The sequence below is a fragment of the Sceloporus undulatus genome, chromosome 1 (genome assembly GCF_019175285.1).
Source record: "Sceloporus undulatus isolate JIND9_A2432 ecotype Alabama chromosome 1, SceUnd_v1.1, whole genome shotgun sequence".
Classification (NCBI taxonomy): Eukaryota; Metazoa; Chordata; class Lepidosauria; order Squamata; family Phrynosomatidae; genus Sceloporus; species Sceloporus undulatus.
Window position 1 is genome coordinate 137,359,331 of NC_056522.1, and position 19,062 is coordinate 137,378,392.

At 42.7% G+C, this 19,062-nt stretch overlaps 1 protein-coding gene across 4 annotated transcripts in view; it reads left to right on the plus strand.

Annotated features, from left to right (window-relative positions):
* Positions 1-7,958: 7,958 nt before the first annotated feature.
* FBXO25 (F-box protein 25) overlaps positions 7,959-19,062 on the plus strand; it is a 34,636-nt gene continuing 23,532 nt past the window's right edge. For 3 of the 4 annotated variants that reach the window (XM_042465538.1, XM_042465561.1, XM_042465553.1), the window contains exons 1-2: positions 7,959-8,113; positions 13,466-13,608. In XM_042465538.1, coding sequence (XP_042321472.1) covers positions 13,472-13,608 — 137 coding nt within the window. In that variant the 5' untranslated portion in view covers positions 7,959-8,113; positions 13,466-13,471. Of the gene's footprint in view, positions 8,114-10,575; positions 10,688-13,465; positions 13,609-19,062 lie in introns of all 4 variants that reach the window. The other variant, XM_042465545.1, reaches the window with a different exon arrangement.

A 19,062-nucleotide genomic window follows, 5' to 3' on the forward strand; every position in this document is an offset into this window, starting at 1 on the left:
GATACAGCCATGGCAGTTAAAGTAGTACCAAAGTACTATAATTGTGCAGTGTGGATGCACTCTCTGTCTCATCCTCCAAAGAGGGTGGGCACTAGGGAGAACACTTGTCCTACCTCCAGCAATGGCAAATTTCACCCCACTGCTAAGGTAACCTTGGCTAGCCACTTTCACAAAATAAATTGGGGAGGAGAAAGAATCATGCGTACCAACTTGAGCGTCCTAAAGGAAATGCAAAATACTGATATAATGATAATACCAACATATTCACTGGTGGAAAATGGGACACATGTGGCCAAGCAACATCAGAGTATGATCAAGGTGACAAAATTCATTAATGAAGAAAAACAGACAAGGAGTAGCTGCAGAAGTAAGATTTTGCTCCCTTCTGTACTCTTTTTTCTTCCCCATGTTGAATTAATTGAGTGCAAACCAGTTTTGCACTTTAAACTCATTTTTCACCAATGGAAAAAGGCAGGGGACTAAGGGGGTAGGAGGAGGAGGAGCAGAGAGAAAATGGGACATTTTAAAAGCTGCTGAAAAAGTGGGACAACAGAAGATTAATCGGGAATGTCCCTGCTAATTCAAGACAGTTGGACAATAGGTACTAATCTGCTGTTGTTGTGTGCCTTCAGGTCATTTTCAACTTATGGTGACCCTAAGGCAAAACTATCACAAGGTTTACTTGGAAAGATTTGGGCAGAATAGATCAGGGATGCACATGACTGAGTTCTGTGTTGACTGGGGAACATGCAGACAGCACACATACACAAATCCCTACATGTGCATATTCTTCCCTCACATGCATCTCAGTGCTCAGATAAGAAGACATTTAAAGCCAATTTACTTTACTGAAATTTTGGGATTAATGGCAGTGGTGACGGGTGGCTTCTGTGTCAGGTGTGTGGTTGTGAATTCAGGTTTTATTTCAGAAGAACCATCCAAGGTGCTGAATCCTCTCCCCAAAATAAATCCAGCCTCTTGCATTGCTCCTTTCAGATGGAGAATAAAGCTCATAGTGGATTCTCTGCACCCACAGCGTGGATGGTTCTGGTTGCCATGGGTTCTATTAGTGTGTGTGCAAGCAAAAGCCTCTCTCATCCTCCAGAGATCACTTCTGAGTTTGCTGCTTCTCCTCCTCTCCAGTGGCAGGAAAGCAACAATCCTGGAAGCCAGGGAAAATGTTCCCCATCCACCACCCTATAGTCCATCTTATCCCCACAAAATCTCTGCATTTGTCATCAAATTAAAACCAAACACCTCCCCACTTCCACACATACACATAAATAAACTCTGGCATTGTTTCTAATGGCCCAGTATTTCCACTAGTTTGGCCCTTGGAACTGCTGGAGTTGAATTGACTGCCATTTTGGAGCACTCCTCATCAACATGTACCTCACCCAAGCTTTCATAAAGGTGGTGTTTTAACTGAATGCTTTATGGGTTCTCAGAATCTATTTCATTATGATTCCCTCCCTCATGGGCTTCCTTTAATTTCTTTCAGGCAGTGCTGCCATATGGCACAAACAGTGGTACTTAGTTGTTATGATTAAACACTAATGAAAAAGTCAAGCTGGCTGGGAAAGTGAAGGAGAAGCCTTACCTCTTGCCTCTGTTTTCTCTAAATGGAACATTTCCGTCCATATGTTTGCCTTTCCAGCGCACTTGTGCTGATGTTTTTGTAAAGTGACTTCATCAGAGGAACGGAAGTACTGTGCCAAATTTTGCATTGATGGATGAATGAATAACTAAATGTTCCACTTTTGTAATGCTTTTCATCCATCCTCCCGTCTCAAAGATTTATAACCACAAAACTGCAGCCACCTTTGCTGGCCCAAAGAATCCACAAACTATCTTCCTTTACCATACACTATAATTCTTTCTCTCGCTCTGTGTGTGTGTGTGTGTGTGTGTGTGTGTGTTTTCCCACAATAGCAGCATGCTTCTGAATGCATCATTAATGCAAATCACTTGGTGGCACACTTGTTTGGTTGAAATTATGCATTATTCAATAAACTAAAGAAAATCTGAGTAGCTTGTATTTATATACAAAATGATGCCTTGTGTAATTACACAGAATTACACACTGACTTATAACACTTTATTGTCTGTACTAATCTTTCTGAAAACATTTTCCCATATTAAACATTTGGATGAACAGAGTTTTGCCTTTAGAGAAATGTTGTTTCATTGTCATTGTGCCTGGAGGAAACAAATGGCTGCTCTCATCAACGCTTTATAAAACTAGGACACTATCACACCCATAATTAGGAATTAGAACCCATGCTGGCACTTCATCTGCTGGCCTATTATCCCCACTTCTGTTTTTGAACTCAATTCAAAATGCTATTTTGGGGCTTTAAAACTGTTGTTGCTGCTGCTAACTGTCCTTGAGTCCGTTCCAACTCATGCCAACCCTGTGGATGAGATACCTCCAAGCCCACCTATCCTCCACTTCTCAACTTAAGGCCCCATACAGACAGGCCAAAATAAAGCTGCTTCGGGCCACTTTGGAGGTATGCTATTTAAATGATGCATGCGTCCTGAGAGTCTGGAAGCCATGCCAAAGCCACAATCCAGTCCTCAGGACTGGAGCGCAGCTTTAGTGCAACCTCCGGACTCTTAGGAGGCATGCATTATTTAAACAGCATACCTCCAAAGTGGCCCGAAGCAGCTTTATTTTGGCCTGTCTGTATGGGGCCTTAAGTCTTATATATTTAGGCCCATGACCTGGATTGAGTCTATCCATTGGACATGTGGACTTCCTCTCTTTCTACTACATTCCCTACCATTATTGTCTTTTCTAGTGAGTCCTGCCTTCTCATGATGTGGCCAAAGTAAAACAGCATCAGTTTCATTATCTTAGCTTCCAGGGAGATTTCAAGCTTAATCTGTTCAAGGACCCATTTGTTTATCTTTTTTGGCTGTCCATGCCACAGCACTCTTTTACAGCATCTCACCTCAAATGAACTTATTTTCTATCTGTCCGCTTTCTTCGCTGTCCAGATCTTGCATCCATACATTGTGCTGGGGAATATAATGGCTTCAATGATTCTAACTTTAGTGCTCATTTGTATATCTTTACACTTTAGGAGCAGAGTATCTCAAAAATGTTCCTGTCTCCAAATGTGCCTGTGGCTTCACAACGTTCATCAGAGCACCTTCTCTGCAGTTTCCCACCATCTGAGGTTGACTTTACCGTTAGGCTGTATAAGACAACTATCCCAAGTGGCAAATGAAAAGAAGAAGTGACAGGCTCCTGGCTACTCTTCCTCAGCCCTGGTTATTTCCCTCTGTTGAAGGATTGCATGTGATACATAGCCTGCCCTGCATCTCCAAGGTAGCTTGTTGCTCTTAGGTGTGGAGGACACCCTCCCATTGCCAGTACTGAGAAATAATTCAATTGCCAATTTGCTTCTGTATGTTGGGGAGGGGGGCAATCTTTTCCTTTGCCAATTTGAACAAAATACCTTGGGTCTTCTCACTGGTAGCAACTCAACTGTTCAATGCAGCTCCAAAGGAATTTGGAAATGGAGGGGGGATGGTTCTGCTGAACCTCTTAGCAACTTTTGATACCACCAACCATGGTATCCCTCTGAAGGCAGTCTTATGGTGCCTCCATTCCTTCCTGGTGCTTTCCATTCCGAAGCAGTGCCTAATATTGCTGGTGGGTTGAATGCGGGTGAAGATATTGAACAGGGGTAGGCAATCTTTTTCAGCCGGGGGCCGGGTTGCTGTCCCTCAGACAACTGGGGGGGCCGAAGCCGGGGGGGGGGGGCTCCCCCCCCCCGGGGGTGGGGCCGCATGCCGGGGGTGGGGCTTCCACTCTCCAGGGGCAGGGCCGCATGCCCGGGGGTGGAGCTTCCTCCCTCCGGGGGCCAGGCCTCCTCCTCTTTGTCGGCCCCTGACGGGGCCCCAGGCCCTGTCAGAGGCCAGGAAAGAGCCGGCGGGGGCCGCCAGCACTCGAGGCCTCGCCCTCTTTGCCGGCCCGTTTGCCATCGCCCTCTTGGAGGGCCCCAGCGACATCAACGGGCCTCCCGTAGGCCCGCTGCCACCACCGGAGCCCTCTTGAAGGGCCCCAGCGACCGCAACGGGCCTCCTCCATGGTCGCACGAGACTTTGCCTCTAGGCCTCCGCCATTTTGTTTCTCAAAATGGCGGCAAAGTCTCACACGACCTCCGGAAAGGTCGCATGAGACTTCGCCGCCATTTTGAGAAATAAAATGGCGGCGCCCGGAGCGGCGAAAAGCTGCAATCGGCAGCAGTGGCGGCAGTAGGAGTGGGCAGGGGCCGGCCGAAAGGCCTCCACGGGCCGCATCTGGCCCGCGGGCCGGAGGTTGCCGACCCCTGATATTGAAGCTTGATCCAAACAAGATAGAAGTGTGCCTGGTTGGTTGAACTGCAGATCAATAGGATTCAGCTTGTGCTGGACAGGATTACATTTATCCTACAGATGAAGCCAGAGAGCAAGCAAAATGCCTCTGGTGAAGCCTATCCTTTCACAGAAAGTAAATAGTTATCTTTAACTGTGATTAATTACTTTTAAAAACTACCTTCCTTGTTCTGAATGAAAGCACCCCAAATCCAAACTGTTCAAGAACAGAATGAAAAACCTATTTCTAAAGCTACCATTATCATTGTTGTTGTTATTGTTGTGTGCCTTCAAGTCATTTCCAACTTATGGCAACCCTAAGGGTTTTCTTTGCAAGTTTCTTCAGAGGGGGCTTGTTGTTGTTGCATGCCACCAAGTCCTTTTTGACTTATGGTGATCCCAAGGCAAACCTATCATAGGGTTTTCTTGGCAAATTTCATTGCCATCCTATGAGGCTGACAGAGCATGACTTGCCCAAAATCATCCAGTGGGCTCTCATGGGCGAGCTGAGATTCAGACCCTTTTCTCTAGAGTCATAGTCCAACATGAAAAGAATAACCATCACAGTAACTGCTGGAACGAAAGATGTGTTATGGGGAAAAGGTTCACCATCCCTCTTCCATGTACTTCTTTTACTACATGCACCCCACCTCCAATTCATATGAGAATAGTGTACATAGAAAAATATGTCTGCCTCTGTTGTGTTAAGTTTGGCCCACAGGCACACAAACACACAGAGGCACTGATTAGTTTAAGGTGTGCGCAAATGCACACCTGATACTTAAGATGCCTGATGTGTATTTCGTTAATGTTCAAAAAATCTCAGTAAACTGGAAATTATCTCTTTAATTGAAATTAATTCAAGAAAACAGGCCTCGACTTCTAATTTGGCATTAGTTATTCTGTCACATTTCAACTCAAAATGCATGACATCTTGCCAAGGTGCAAATCAAGAAGATGTGATGAACCTATTGATCAATATGTAACTGGAACATCCTTCCAAAACCAAAGAATGAATTTGATGGGAGAGGTTAAATAGTGATAATTAATGCTTTAGGGTCAGTTAACACATTCCATAAAATGTGAGATTTAAATATAGGGCAGAAAGAAAACATTCAAGTGAATTTGAAGTGTACTTGTATTGTTCTTTAAGCAAATTTCTCCCCCCCCCCCCCCAAAAAAAAATTCCATATGGCCAAATTGAAATGCATGGTGATTTGCAAACAGAGAGCCAGTGCAGTGTAATGTAGTTTGGTTGTTGGACTATGACTCTGAAGATCAGGGTTCAGTCCTCCGCTCAGCCATGTAAACCCACTGGGTGACCTTCGGCAAGTCACACTCTCTCAGCCTCGGAGGATGGCAACGACAAACCCCCTCTGAAGAAATTTGCCAAGAAAATCCTATCATAGGTTTGCCTTGGGGTCACCATAAGTTAAAAATGACTTGGAGGCACACAGCAGCAAAGTGCCAGGTTAGCTCAATATATTTTGCTGCCTGAGGGAGATCAACAAATGTCAGCCCATGTTTACAGTATGCAATTCTGGCACATGAAACAGAAAAAAACAACACCCACAAGTGTACCAAAATCATTTATAATCCACTCCTTGTTTAACCACACCTCAAACCACATTCTAGCCAACGAAAGGGCTGGCCCTATACAAATCCTAAACACACAAGGAACAAAGTTACTTCCCTAGTATAGAGCCCAGGCAAGTAAAGCAGTCTCAAGATGGATGATTTCTGCAGTGTATTTTGGGTGTAAAAGTAACTTAATTTAGTAACTCCTAAGAGACCAGAAATAGATGCTGTCAAAAACTGCAACAACAATACTAACAGAGACCATGGAACTACAACTGCAAACTAATTACTTTTATAAAAAAGTAGCCTTCTGTTCTCTGCTTATTGGCATATGGAATATATATATATATATGTATGTATGTATGTATTCCAAAAAAGCAAACCTTGATTTCCCCATTTTGTATAATGACACCATTGTATTTAATGGGACTTGAGCATCCATGGATTTTGGTATCCACGGGAGGGAGGGGTCCTGGGACCAAACCCCAGCAGATACCAAGGGCCTACTATACTTTTCCATGGGTGATCAACCAGTTAACAAGTACTGTATAGGACTTCAGTGTGTTGTAATTTGACGCTGAGAGTTGATCTACACTGGAGAAATAGTACAGGTTGAGGCCACTTTAACTGCCATGGGCTCCATCCATCCTACAGAATTTTGGGGCCTGTAGTTTTGTGAGGCACGACTCTTGGGCAGAGAAGGCTAAAGACTTTGTTTGTTTGTTTGGAGTACTATATTTATACCCTGCTCTTCAGCCAGAAAGGCTCTGAGCAGAGACGTAGCCAAGGGGGGGGGGGGGTTGGGGGGGCCCGGCCCCCCCCTTCCATTAGAAAAATGAATGGTGTGTGCTGCTGTGCCGCCGCACTCAAGCCCCATTATAATGATGGCACTTAGTCTGCCCCCCCTTCCTAAAATCCTAGCTACGTCCCTGCTCTGAGACCTTGTAAAACTAGATTCCATAGGATGGAGTGGCAGCCCTTAAAGCAGTGCCAAACGGCATTATTTCCACAGTGGCCAAACTGAATGCATGGTGATTTGTAACCAGAGCCAGTGTGGTGTAGTGGTCTACAGTGTAGATGCACCAAGCCTCAAAGGTGCCAAAGACCCTTGGTCCTCCCATTTTCTGCTTAGGGGTCCTGTAAATTTAAGCCCATGACCTCCCTGATCCAGTCTAACCATCTGGCATTCAGTTTTCTTCTCTTTCTACTGCCGTCTACCTTTCCTAGCATGACTGTCTTTTCCAATGATTCATGACTTCTCGTGATGTGGCCAAAGTACAACAGACACAGTCTCATCATCATGGCTTCCAGGGAGATTTCTCACTTTATCTGCTCAAGGCCCCATTTGTTTTATATTAGTATTAGTATTAATATTAGGATAATGATAATTATTATTGTTAGGATAATGGGATTATGTTTATTATGTTATATGCTTATTTATGTGAGCTGCCTCCTCGATCATATTGAAGAGGTGGAATAGAAATAAGATGTTGTTGTTATTATTATATTGTATTTATTTTGCATTTCTTCCTTTATTTCCTTGCTTCCATCCCTTGCGTCCACCAACAGGCCTTTGCCCTTCCTTCCTTCCTCAGTAATTATTCCATAGTTCTGCGATGTTCCCTCACAGAGGTGCTACAGATATTCCAAACTCTCTATTTCTACCACGTTTAACGCAGTACTCAAACCCTGGGTCCCTCCGCCCCCTCAAACCCGTGTTCCCGCATTCCTCTCCATTCACACGTGCGCCCAAACCCAGGTTCCCTTAACGCGCGTCCCACTCCCCCTCAGCGTTCCATTGCCCCGCCCGCGCGGAAAGAGGAGAAGCCAAGCCACGCCCCCTCCCTCCTCTCTCCTGCTCCCCACCAAAACATTGACACGTGTTCAGGTTCCTCCCCGTCACATGAGGCGGGAGCGTCACAATGCCCTGAGCAGCCAATGGGGAGGCTGGATCCCGGGTGGCAACAAGCGCCCTGCGCCGGAGCCAATCAGAAGAAGGCGGAGGGGCGGGGCGGGGGGAATTTGGAAGTTTCCCTCTGGCTGCTTCCGTCAATAACAACAACGCCTTGGAGACTGGGGTCAGGCTAGAGGACCTTAGGGACAGAAGAAGGCAGGGAGGAGGAGGAAGACCTTGCCTGGACGGGGCTGGCAGAGGCCTCTCTTCGAGGTAAGACTAGATAGAGGGCAGGGAGCCCAAGGGGGCATTAGAGCCTCTTTGCAGGAGGTGGAGAAGGGGAGTCTCTGCAAGGCAGGGTTTGGCCCTTTAGCATTGCTGCCAATGGCTTGGCTCTACTGAGCTGAGAGCCACCCAGGGAAAGAGCACGCTTTAAAAAGAGCCCTTTGGCAAGAAAGAGCCCTCAAAAGGGTCAAAGAGCCCCCCCCCATTTCCTATAATAGGGGGGATAGAGATATAGATATAGATATGTGTATGTATATAGGACTCTCTCTCTCTATATATATATATATACACACACACATAGAGGAATATATATATATATATATGGAGAGAGAGGAATATATATATATATATATATATATATAGGAAAGGGTGGAAAGCTCTTTGGCTATTATATATTTGTGTGTGAGAGAGAGAGAGTATATATGTATATGTATATGTTGTTGTTGTTGTTGTTGTGTGCTTTCAGTCATTTTCATGTAAATGTTAAAATCATTCCTTTTTTCCCCAAGGAAAGGGCCTGTGTTGCAATGTCAAGGAAGAGCCTTTTCTCTATTTCCTTAACACACACACATATATATCATATCTGTGTGAATCTGTGTGCCTGTTGTTGTTGTTGTTGTTGTGTGCCTTGAGTCACTTACATGTAAATGTACAAACAAAATCCCTTTTTCTCAAGTAAAAAGGCTGTGTTGCATTCTCAAGAAAGAGCTTCTTCTCTGTTTCCTTAATAGCTACATATATGTGTGTGTGTTTGTGTGTGAATGTACATGTGTGTATAAAGATATGAGTTTGTTGTTGTGTGCCTTTGAGTCATTTTTGACTTAGGATGGCCCTATCTTGGGGTTTTCTTTCTTGTCAAGATTTGTCCAGGGGAGGTTTTTTGCCATGGCCTTCCTCTGAGGCTGAGAGAGTGTGACTAGCCCAATAAATATCACCAGTGGGTTTCATGGCCAAGACAGGATTCAAATCCTGGTCTCCAGAGCCAAAGTCCACACACACACACACACACAGGGAATGAGAGAGCTGTTGTTGTTGTTGTTGCTATGTGCCATCAAGGAGTCCAGCCCTATCCCAGGGTTTTCTTTCTTGCCAAGCTTCTTTGGAGGGTGGGGTGGGTTGCCTTTGTTTTATGCTGCCTTTCTCCAAAAAGGGACCCAAGTCGTGTCACAAGATTAAAAACACTTTAAAAACTTTACAGGTTTTTAAATTTTAAAGAAGAAATGCAATTAAAATCTACCTCTGAGGCTGAGAGTGTGTGACTAGTCACACAAGGACACCCAGTGTGTTCTTTTACACTTGAGCAGGGATTTGAAGTACCATCTTCCAAAATGTAGGCCAATATTTTGCTACACTGTATTTTGTGAACTAAAACTTAAGACTGCAGTTATACTTAGGTTAACAAGGTACAGTACAGGTGTTCTTGGTCAGGATGCCTGTATTTAGAACCAGAGGTAGAAATAACATGGAAAGAATAGGGCTACTTTCCTATGGTTCAAAACACACTGCAGAGATAATCCAGTTTGAGACTGCTTTAACTGCTCTGGCTCAGTGCTAGGCAATCCTGGGAACTGTAGCTTATTGTGGCACCAAAGCTCTCTGACCCAGAAGGCTAAATGTCCCACAAAACTTCACTTCCTAGAATTAGGGACCACTGGCCAGGGCAGTTAAAGTAGTCTCAAACTGGATTATTTCTGCAGTGTGATTTGGACCCCAGTCAACTTAGGTGTCCCTGTACTCGCCTGGTAGGTGAAGATGAGAGTAGTGTGGATGTGCCATTGAAAAGGTAAAACATATAATCAGTATTAAGGCCCCTTTCATTGTGTTCTCCTCATTGCTATCTTAGACATGGATTCAAGCATCCACAGTTTGAAAATCATTTCAAAAATATATAAACTCCAAAAAAACAAGCCTTGGTTTTGCCATTTTATATAAGGGATACCATTTTACTATGCCATTGTATATAATGGGGCTTGAACATCCACAGATTTGAGTATCCACGGAGGGTCCTGGAACCAAACCTCAGCAGATACCAAGAGCCGACTGTATTGTGAATCTCTGTAAAGTGCCATTTGTGGTGTAGTACTGCTTAACTTCCTGTTCTATGAACCTAACTATGTTTAAGTACTTGCCAAGTGCCATATATGGTGAGGTTACTGTCATGGTTGGAATATTGGACTTTGGTGACCTGGGTCCAAATTCCCACTTGGGCAGTATGTACAATGTTTGACTTTAGGCCAATGATACTGGCTGAGCTTCACCTTCTTGGCAAGGTCAGCTGCTGTGCTCTAAACTTACATAATCTTATCTACCTGTAAAATGCCAAATATAGCAGTGTTTCTGTATACTAAAGCATTGATCTCATGGTCGGAGCCACTCTATGCCACCTTGATGTCGTTACTAGAAAGGATGTTCTATACATGTAATGAATAATGCCTTGTTTACATGGCTAGGTAATAAAACATAAATGTCTGCGCAAACAGCAGGGTTCATTTAAAGAAGAGGTATATAAAAGCCCAGTACAAGAACATAGCCACAAGTGGCATTGAACGCCCGTCCTTAAAGGTGAGTGATATAGCAGATAAACCAGGTTACAGACGCAGAGAGGGGGCTGAAGAAGAAAAATGATCAGTCATATTGTAGACCAAAAGTAGGAGATTGTTTGTCTTTCTTCCATTCACCTCTTGCTTTGGAGAATGCATCCTGAAGTAAGAGACTAGGGTTATTCGTTAATTTCCTTTTATCAATGAAATATCATTTCACTTTACAGTACTTCCACTATCTTTTAAAGACAAGCAAAATAGATCGGAGTTTAACCATATACTACATTTGTCATTTTAGGCCCTATATTTTTACAGGCTTCACTTGGGTTTTGTTGTTCTTCTGAAAATGTAATAAGCATACTCTGCCACTTTGTAGTACAAAGGTGCCAGTCCAGAATGGGCCTACAGAGGCTGGGATCCTTGACACTTGAAGTATGTAGCGGCAATGTGTTAAGTAGTACATGGTGGGAGTAGGAAAGGGCAGGATGAACATTGATAGTACTACTGCAACTAACAACAGCAACAATAACTTTTTCTCCTTGGTGTAATGAAGAAAGAAAATCGATGTACTAGCACCATACTTGCAAGTGGGGGGAACAGATGCCCTTGTAACGTTAAAGTGTTTGCGTGTGTGATCTATCTGTGTAAAAGGATCCTAAGATAAGCAACCTTGTGAGAACTGATGTAGACGAAGTATAAATATTTTCAGGCTTGGGAAGTGGAAAATCAATATAGGTAATGTTAGGTTGTGTTCCAGGAATTTTGTGTTTTAATTTTGTATAAGGTGAGGTTTTGGGGGGATTGGGGTGGAGAGTAAATTAGAGTAGTTGGTTTTACATATTTAGTATTCTGTTAGGTGTTTTATGTTATGTGTGTAATGGAGTTATTCTTTTATTTGGTAACGTATGTTTTATATTTTAAAAGTTAATACATTTAATTTTTGAAAGATAAGCAACTTTAAAGTTGCTAATTGATTTGTTTGGGTTATTAAGTATGTGCAAATAAAATATTATTTCTCTAACATTCATAATAGATCGAGGATACAAATGCAATGGTTGTATGATGCTGAGTGACAGGAAATTCAAGTCTGAAAATTGAAGTATTCCTTCATTTAGCTTCATAGTTAAACTGTGGAAATTGCTCATGAGAGATGTCATGGTCACCAACTTAGATGATGTTGAAAGTGATGGTGAGGAAGATCAGGTTGTCAGTGGCTAGTGCTTACAATAGCGATTATGCTGTCTTTGGTATAAGAGATTGCTTGCCACAGAATACCAGAAATGGAATACCTGAAGTTAGGGCAGCAGTTTTCAACATTTGGTCTTCCATGTATTTAGCCTTTACCTTCCAGGGACCCTAGCCAGCATGGCCAGTGGTAAGAAGTTCTCTAGATGTCCAAAACATTTGGAGGGTCAAAGGCTGAGAACTCCTGTCCTAAGGGCAATAGAGGAAGAGGGTTATTGCTCGCACATCCTTCAGGTAGGCTTCCTTTAAGCATCTGGCTGCTCACTGGGAAGATACAGGACAACTCAGGACTAGACAGGGTATTGATCTAGTCTTTACTGTTAAAATAATAGATTCTTAACCTCTGATGATTTATGGTAATTGTTGTAAACTGTTCTTGTGCTCTTGTGTCTTCTTTGAGAAGCAGTAAAAATTCCAAAAGACTACTTGTGGTATGTTAATTCACACCTCTCTATGTGTTATTACATGAAATATCAAGAATGCCATTGTTGTTGCTTTGATAAATGGAGCGAGCTGTTATGGTAGCAATCATTAGAATTGGGAAGATATGTCTTGGCCTCCAAAGTGCTTTGACAAATCTCTTTGACATATAAACAGAGGTTAGGAATATAGGCATGAGTTACGATCCTGAAAGGAAAGTAAGGAGATAAAGGAGACATTTTAGAGTAATAGACACAGAATGCCAACATGGTTTAGTGATTTGAATGGTGTATGACCAGGTTCAAATCCCTGCTTAGCTACAGAAAACACCTAGGTGACTTGAACATGTCACTCATTCAGCCTTAACGGAAGGAAATGGCGAACCTTGAAATAAATCTTGAAAATTCCATGAAAGGGCCACCATAAATCGGAGTCGACAACATGATAACTGCCACGTCTTCCTTCTGAGCACTCTGAGAAATCAGAATCCCCATTTCTCTTATAGGCAGGCCTTGAAAAGATAGAATAATTTTTCATTTTTCTCCTCAGTAAACACTTTGACTGCAGTATAAGGAAATTATTATGAATGATGTGTTAGAGACACATTAATCTAGATTAAACAGTTTTGGGGTTGCAGCCTGTGTGTGTGCAGTATAGCCTGTGCTTTAGAGCTAGTAATGGAAAGGTGTGCTGTCCTATAAAATGCAGAAGGCATGCTTTTCTTTCACTGTGTCTCACATCTTCATGTAAATGACGTTTCAGTTATCTAGTAGCCACTGATCATTTTTATCTTTGTGACCATACCTTGTCATAGATCCAAAGCACACTGCAGAAATAGTCCAATTTGAGACCACTTTAGCTGTCCTGGCTTGGTGCTATGGAGTCCTCGGTTTATTGTGGCACCAGAGCTCTCTGACAGAAGGCTAAATGTCTCGCAAAACTACAGTTCCCAGAATTCCCTAGTATTGAGCCTGAGTAGTTATAGCTGTGTCAAACTGGATTATTTCCGCAGTGTGTTTTGGACATAGTCTTCCTTCCTTGCAATAAAATTTCTTGGGGTGATAGATGTTAAAAATCTTTATACTGCCATGATGGTAAAATTGATAAAACTGCATTTATCCTTTCTTGCCTTAAGGAAACCATGCCTTTTTTGGGCCAGGACTGGCGGTCTCCAGGATGGAGGTGGATTAAAACAGAAGATGGTTGGAAGCGATGTGAGCCTTGTGGCTCAGAACTTGAGGAGGAGAACAATCGGCTTAACGACATCAGTCATGCTGTGTAAGTGTTTCTTAGGAGGTAATGGGAAAGGAAGGTCTCCCCCCCCCCCCCCCGTAACCTGAATAATGATATACATTTTTCTAATTTTATTTATGTTTACTTGTCATAGTTTATGTATTAGTACACACAAGAAATTGTCTACTTGGTGGTCCCCATCGTGACTGGAACAGCCCTCTGAATCCATGTGATGAATGGTTACCAGCAGTAAAGTTAGATCAGTAGATATTGGGGTCAACAAAAAACTGAAGTAAACCACAATATGGTGTCCCCATCAGTGTTCTATGTACAAAAACTGAGGGGTTGCCAGTTGAACCTTTACTCGAATGTTGTTGTTGGTATAGGATGTGAAGGACACATACAGTTCTGTCCTCAAGGAGGACAACACTGTCTCTTTCTGCCTTATGAAAGGACCTGGATTTCCTGATGCCCTACACTGCCTAGGTTTAATGTAATAGGCTCTTAGGTTACAAAACTCCCACCAGGTGTTAATGCAAAAAGAATTCAGTTTGACAACTCCAAGTTGTAGGGAGGGGGGAATCCAGAAAGATGTATTTTAAATAGGATATTGGCCTTAAAAATTCAACGTATCTAAAAGAACTTTTGATGAAGCTAGTAAACAAAGACTGTTGCTTTGTGAATTTAAGAGCATTGGCAAAGTAACTCTGCTGAAGTTAAACATTTGCAGACATTAGCCTATTGATTTAGACTTTGCACCTAGCTGCATAGCATATAGTTACTACTTTATAACCAATTACCTAGATTTTTACCTCATTGGACTGATGAGATTATAGTAACAGTGTAGTAAAGGTTGAAAAACATCTTGTGTCTCGGCAATAGAAATTAAGTATTGATGTGTGATGGTGCAGGTAACATATATTTTGTTGAGAAGAAACATCAGTTTTGTATAACATGGTAGCTGAAAGCTACTTTTGATTACCTAAAATAATAACCTGGTGATCAGGAGTAATATAACCATCTAATTAACTGATACAGGGTTGCCATGGGGACTCCACTGTGTTGAATATGAGATGGGCTATTAGACCCATGTCAATGAAATTAGGTTACTGCTGTAAAAAGCTTGAAATTGTTGGCTTTGAGGGACTCGGTATTTGAACTTCACACAAAGACATAAAGGATGCATTAGTTTAAAAATCAAAGCACCTTTTCTCCCAACTACTGTTAAAAATATACCACTAGATAATCACATGAAGGAAGGAAAAAGAACCAAGAACTTTCTCTATTAAGAAGACTATTGTAGTGAGTTGGGCCTCTGCTGCCAGGCACATGAGTTTTCCAGTCTATATTAGCATCATGACCACATGTTCACAGGTGTGCAGTATAAAGGAGGAGTCAGTTTGTAGTATGATTTGTAGTATGATGCTTCTTGCATTAGTTTGGCTGTTTGGGGCTAGGAAAAGATAGGAAATCTGAAAACAGGCTAGAAGTATGAATTTTCCTCTTTTGTCAACTTGCCTGTACATGTCTCATAGTTATGAAGAGGGAGATAGGTCATGCATGTGCATTTTGATTTTCTTGGTTTGCTTACCACTATATAATACAGTACCTGGGAATCCATCTTCCATTGGCTTTGAGATGGGTGCACTCTAACCCAGGTGCCCCATATAGCCACTCATAAGAGCATTTCTCTGGAGATGAAGAATGTTGGCCAGATATAATCTGGGTAGAAAATCAGTTCATTTGAGATGCGCTGAAGAAGAGTGCTGACGGTCTTTTGGACAGCCAAAAGGACAACAAATGGGTCCTAGAGCAGATCAAGCCAGAAACCTCCCTGGAAGCCAAGATGACCAAACTGAGGCTGTCGTACTTTGGACACATCATGAGAAGGAAGGACTCATTGAAAAAGACAATAATGTTGTGAAAGGTGGAGGGAAGTAGGAAGAGAGGAATGCCACATGCCAGATGGATGGACTCTATTAAGGCGGTTACGAGTATGGGTTTGCAGGAATTAAGCAGAGCAGTGGAGGACAGAGGGTCTTGGAGATGTCTCATCCATAGGGTCGCCATGAGTTGAGATTGACTCGAGGGCACTTAACAACAAAAGAATTTATTTGGGGGCCGAGTTCTATCATTGGCTTTACTGTGCATCATCTGCTGCTGTAAAGCTGGCAGTAGTTTGAACATTGGATTATGATTCTGGAGACCAAGGTTTGGGTTTCCATTCAGCCATGAAAACTCACTGGGTGACCTTGGGCAAGTGATACACTCTGTCTCAGAGACAGGCAAAGGAAAAACCCCTCTGAACAAATCTTGCCAAGAAAACCCCATGATAGGTTTGCGTTAGGATTAGCATAGGTTGGAACTAACTTGAAGGCACACAGCAGCAGCGACAACATTTATCCTATATCAGTAATGTGAGTCCATATTTAACACTGAAATAACTCATGGTGAGGTCTGAGAATATACCCAGTTCTGGAACAGAACAACTTTTATGTTCTATAGGAGGTCTGCACAAACGACCCAGAGGCCTGCGTGCAACCCTTAAACGATTTTGGGCAACCCATGAGAATGTGGAATGACTTCAAGACTCCTCTTCAGCTCAGCATCCTCCTGAGGAGAGGGCTATTTGTGTGGGAAAAGGAGGACAGATGAACGCTTGCCCCTCAAGACTCCTCCGCTGCCCGGCTTTCTCCCGAGGAGAAGGCCAAGTGACAGAGGAGGAGGATGGACAAACACTTGCCCTGCAAGCAGTAGTGTCACTAGGGGCCAGAACCCCGATGCACTGGATGACACCTTGGAGAGGAGTGACACCCAGCCGCTGCGACCACCCATCACTCCAGCCACTAGTGGAGTGCTCTTGCTACCAAACAGCTTCATCCAGGATTTGTCAGGGTTCTGGCCAGGCGGGAAAGGAAGGTGCCGTTGGTGGCAACAGCAGGGAAATAACAACCCTCCCCTTTTTGCTTCCACCATTTTCCATTCCCCCACTGGTTTCTGATTCTCTGCTGCCTTAGGCTCTCCTCACCCTAGCCCAGAGTCCAAGGCAGCAGCGGTGGAGGAAGAAAAGCACATGGTGCCTGTTGCAGCCCATGATGGGGTAGAGGAAGAGATACTGCCAGGGGAGTACCTCCTTTTCCTTACCGAGTTTCTTCAGCACACACATTCACGCACACATCCTCCCTCTCGGCAAGTTTGACAGAGAAGCTACTTGTGCCTTTCCTCTCAGACCCGTAACAGCAAATCTTAAGAAAGGGAAACACCAATAACAGAAAACAAGCAGAGAAATGAAATCTCACATTTGTGTACTCGGTATTTCTATCTGTTTTGTACTTTTTATGTACTATGAGTAATTTCTTGGTTATTGTATAATCAAGCATGCCAGAAGATAGGTTCTGTGAGCCAAAGGCTTTCATGTTTCCCTTACAATTAGTTTCTAAGGTGGGAAGGGTCTTTAAGCAGGCAGTTCTGAGAATGAAAAACATGAGGGAAGCTGGCTGGGTGTGTATCTAATATGTGTACCACCAAGTCAATAGTAAAAATGTTTTTGCCAGAATTAGGCCAATAGGTTGACAGATTTGGTAGCTGGCAGGTGCATATAGAATTACTGATTTGTCACTTAAAAGGCCAGTGTGTAAAGGCAGGACTCCTCCTCAGCTGAAAGGAATGCTGCCTAAACCAGAAATGACTGTCTGATGGTTCTATTAGGTAATTTTAAAACTTATTAATAATCTTTCTACCCAGTGTTGGAATTCCAGTGCTGCAGGAGGTTCAATAGGTTACAAAGGGGGAATATAGATGGTAAAGGAAGGCTGATTTCTTTAGTTCACAACAATAACAGAGCACGGGGAGTACATGGAGTTGGTCCTTTACAGTATTTTGCAATTTCCCTTTCTGAGTAGCAGGATCTGGGCTAAAATGTTTCTGGTGCACTGTAGGAGGAAGGTAGTGGCAACCCCCCTCTGAACAAATCTTGCCAAGAAAACCCCATGATAGGTTTGCTTTAGGGTTGCCATAAATCAGAAATGGCTTGAAGGCACACAACAACAACTAGGAGGATGCACAGTTGTGAATAGGTTTGGGCTGGGTGGGGCCTCACTTTTATTTTGGTTGCACCTGTTTTGGCTCCAGAAGACAACGTTACTCAACTTGCACATAATGTTGATTTATAATACAGGCATCTGTTCAATAACTGTAGTATAAAAACTTTTATCTTCCTTCTGGCTATTAGCTTCTGTTATTTTAGTGGAAAATTGCCAGATTCTCACTTATATACATAAAAGAATGTAAGAAAAAGGTACCCTATCATGTTCCATGCAAGTTAAGAAATGTTAGGCATAGGCGCTTCCTCTGTAGTAGATCTTACATGTAGATCCAGTTCTCTGTGCATTTGGTTCTCAGACTTAGGGTCAAATACAGTTTTCCATTTTGCAGAAGCTGTTTCTCTTGGCTGCTTATAGGACTAAATGAAAAGAGATATGCCCCATTGCTGAAAATGGGCATGGACCCATCTGTGGACTCTTTGGGAAACTCTGTGCTCTGAGAAACTCTGTACAGGACTCTGTAACTGTGTTCAGTTGAATGTAGTTACTGAACTCCTTTGACTGGAAACATTTGGAAGGAGTACTTAAGGACATGCATTCATTCCCATCCCCATTTGAGCTGTGCATATGAGCAGTCAAACTTCTATATAGGGCTAGGGGCTCCATATAAAATAGGTATTAGGAGGATTTGTTTTTGATGTTAAGTTTAGATTTCTAGAGGACCGATCACTCTACCAGAGCTCTCTTTCTATTTGAATTTTTAAGGATTTGAAATCCTTTCAGAATCAGTGAATCCCTACTATTAAGTGTTTTGTTGATATTTGAAATCCACTGTTAAATTGATGACTAACCAACTTGGTAAATAACTGCTGTTTTAATCCTAAATATGTGGGCACAAACGCTCCCCAACTCTTCTTTTTTCTTGTCTTGGTGATTTACAACGTCTGGGTTAGATTGTAGATGCTTTGTAAACCTGCATTGACAGTGATAAATACCTTCATTTGACAAACTCAGCTGTTTTATTAAAAGTGAACACTAGCAATTGGGGGAAATGCTTGTACTGTATACAATGTTCTTGTCAGGGAATAAAGATGGGAAGATATTTAATTTTTATTGTAAATGTTGTACTGTAAAGCTTCAGCAGTTCTCCTCATCTATGTGAGGTGATCTGCTTTGTGCAAAGAAGACCATCTTAAGTTATTAGAATTCTGGGAAGGCGATTGCTTTGTCTTGATATCACATCTGGTTCTGTGAAAAAAAATGAGGGTTTTTTAGACACCAATGTTAAAATTTAGGTATATCTGAAGACCTTCTGGTACCTTTTTGCACCAAACTGCTCTTTCCACAGAGCTTAAGCAACCTGGAATAATAGTGAAGTAGACAAAACCTTGTCATGCTCTTTTCACAGAGCTTAAGCAACCTGGAATAATAGTGAAGTAGACAAAACCTTGTCATG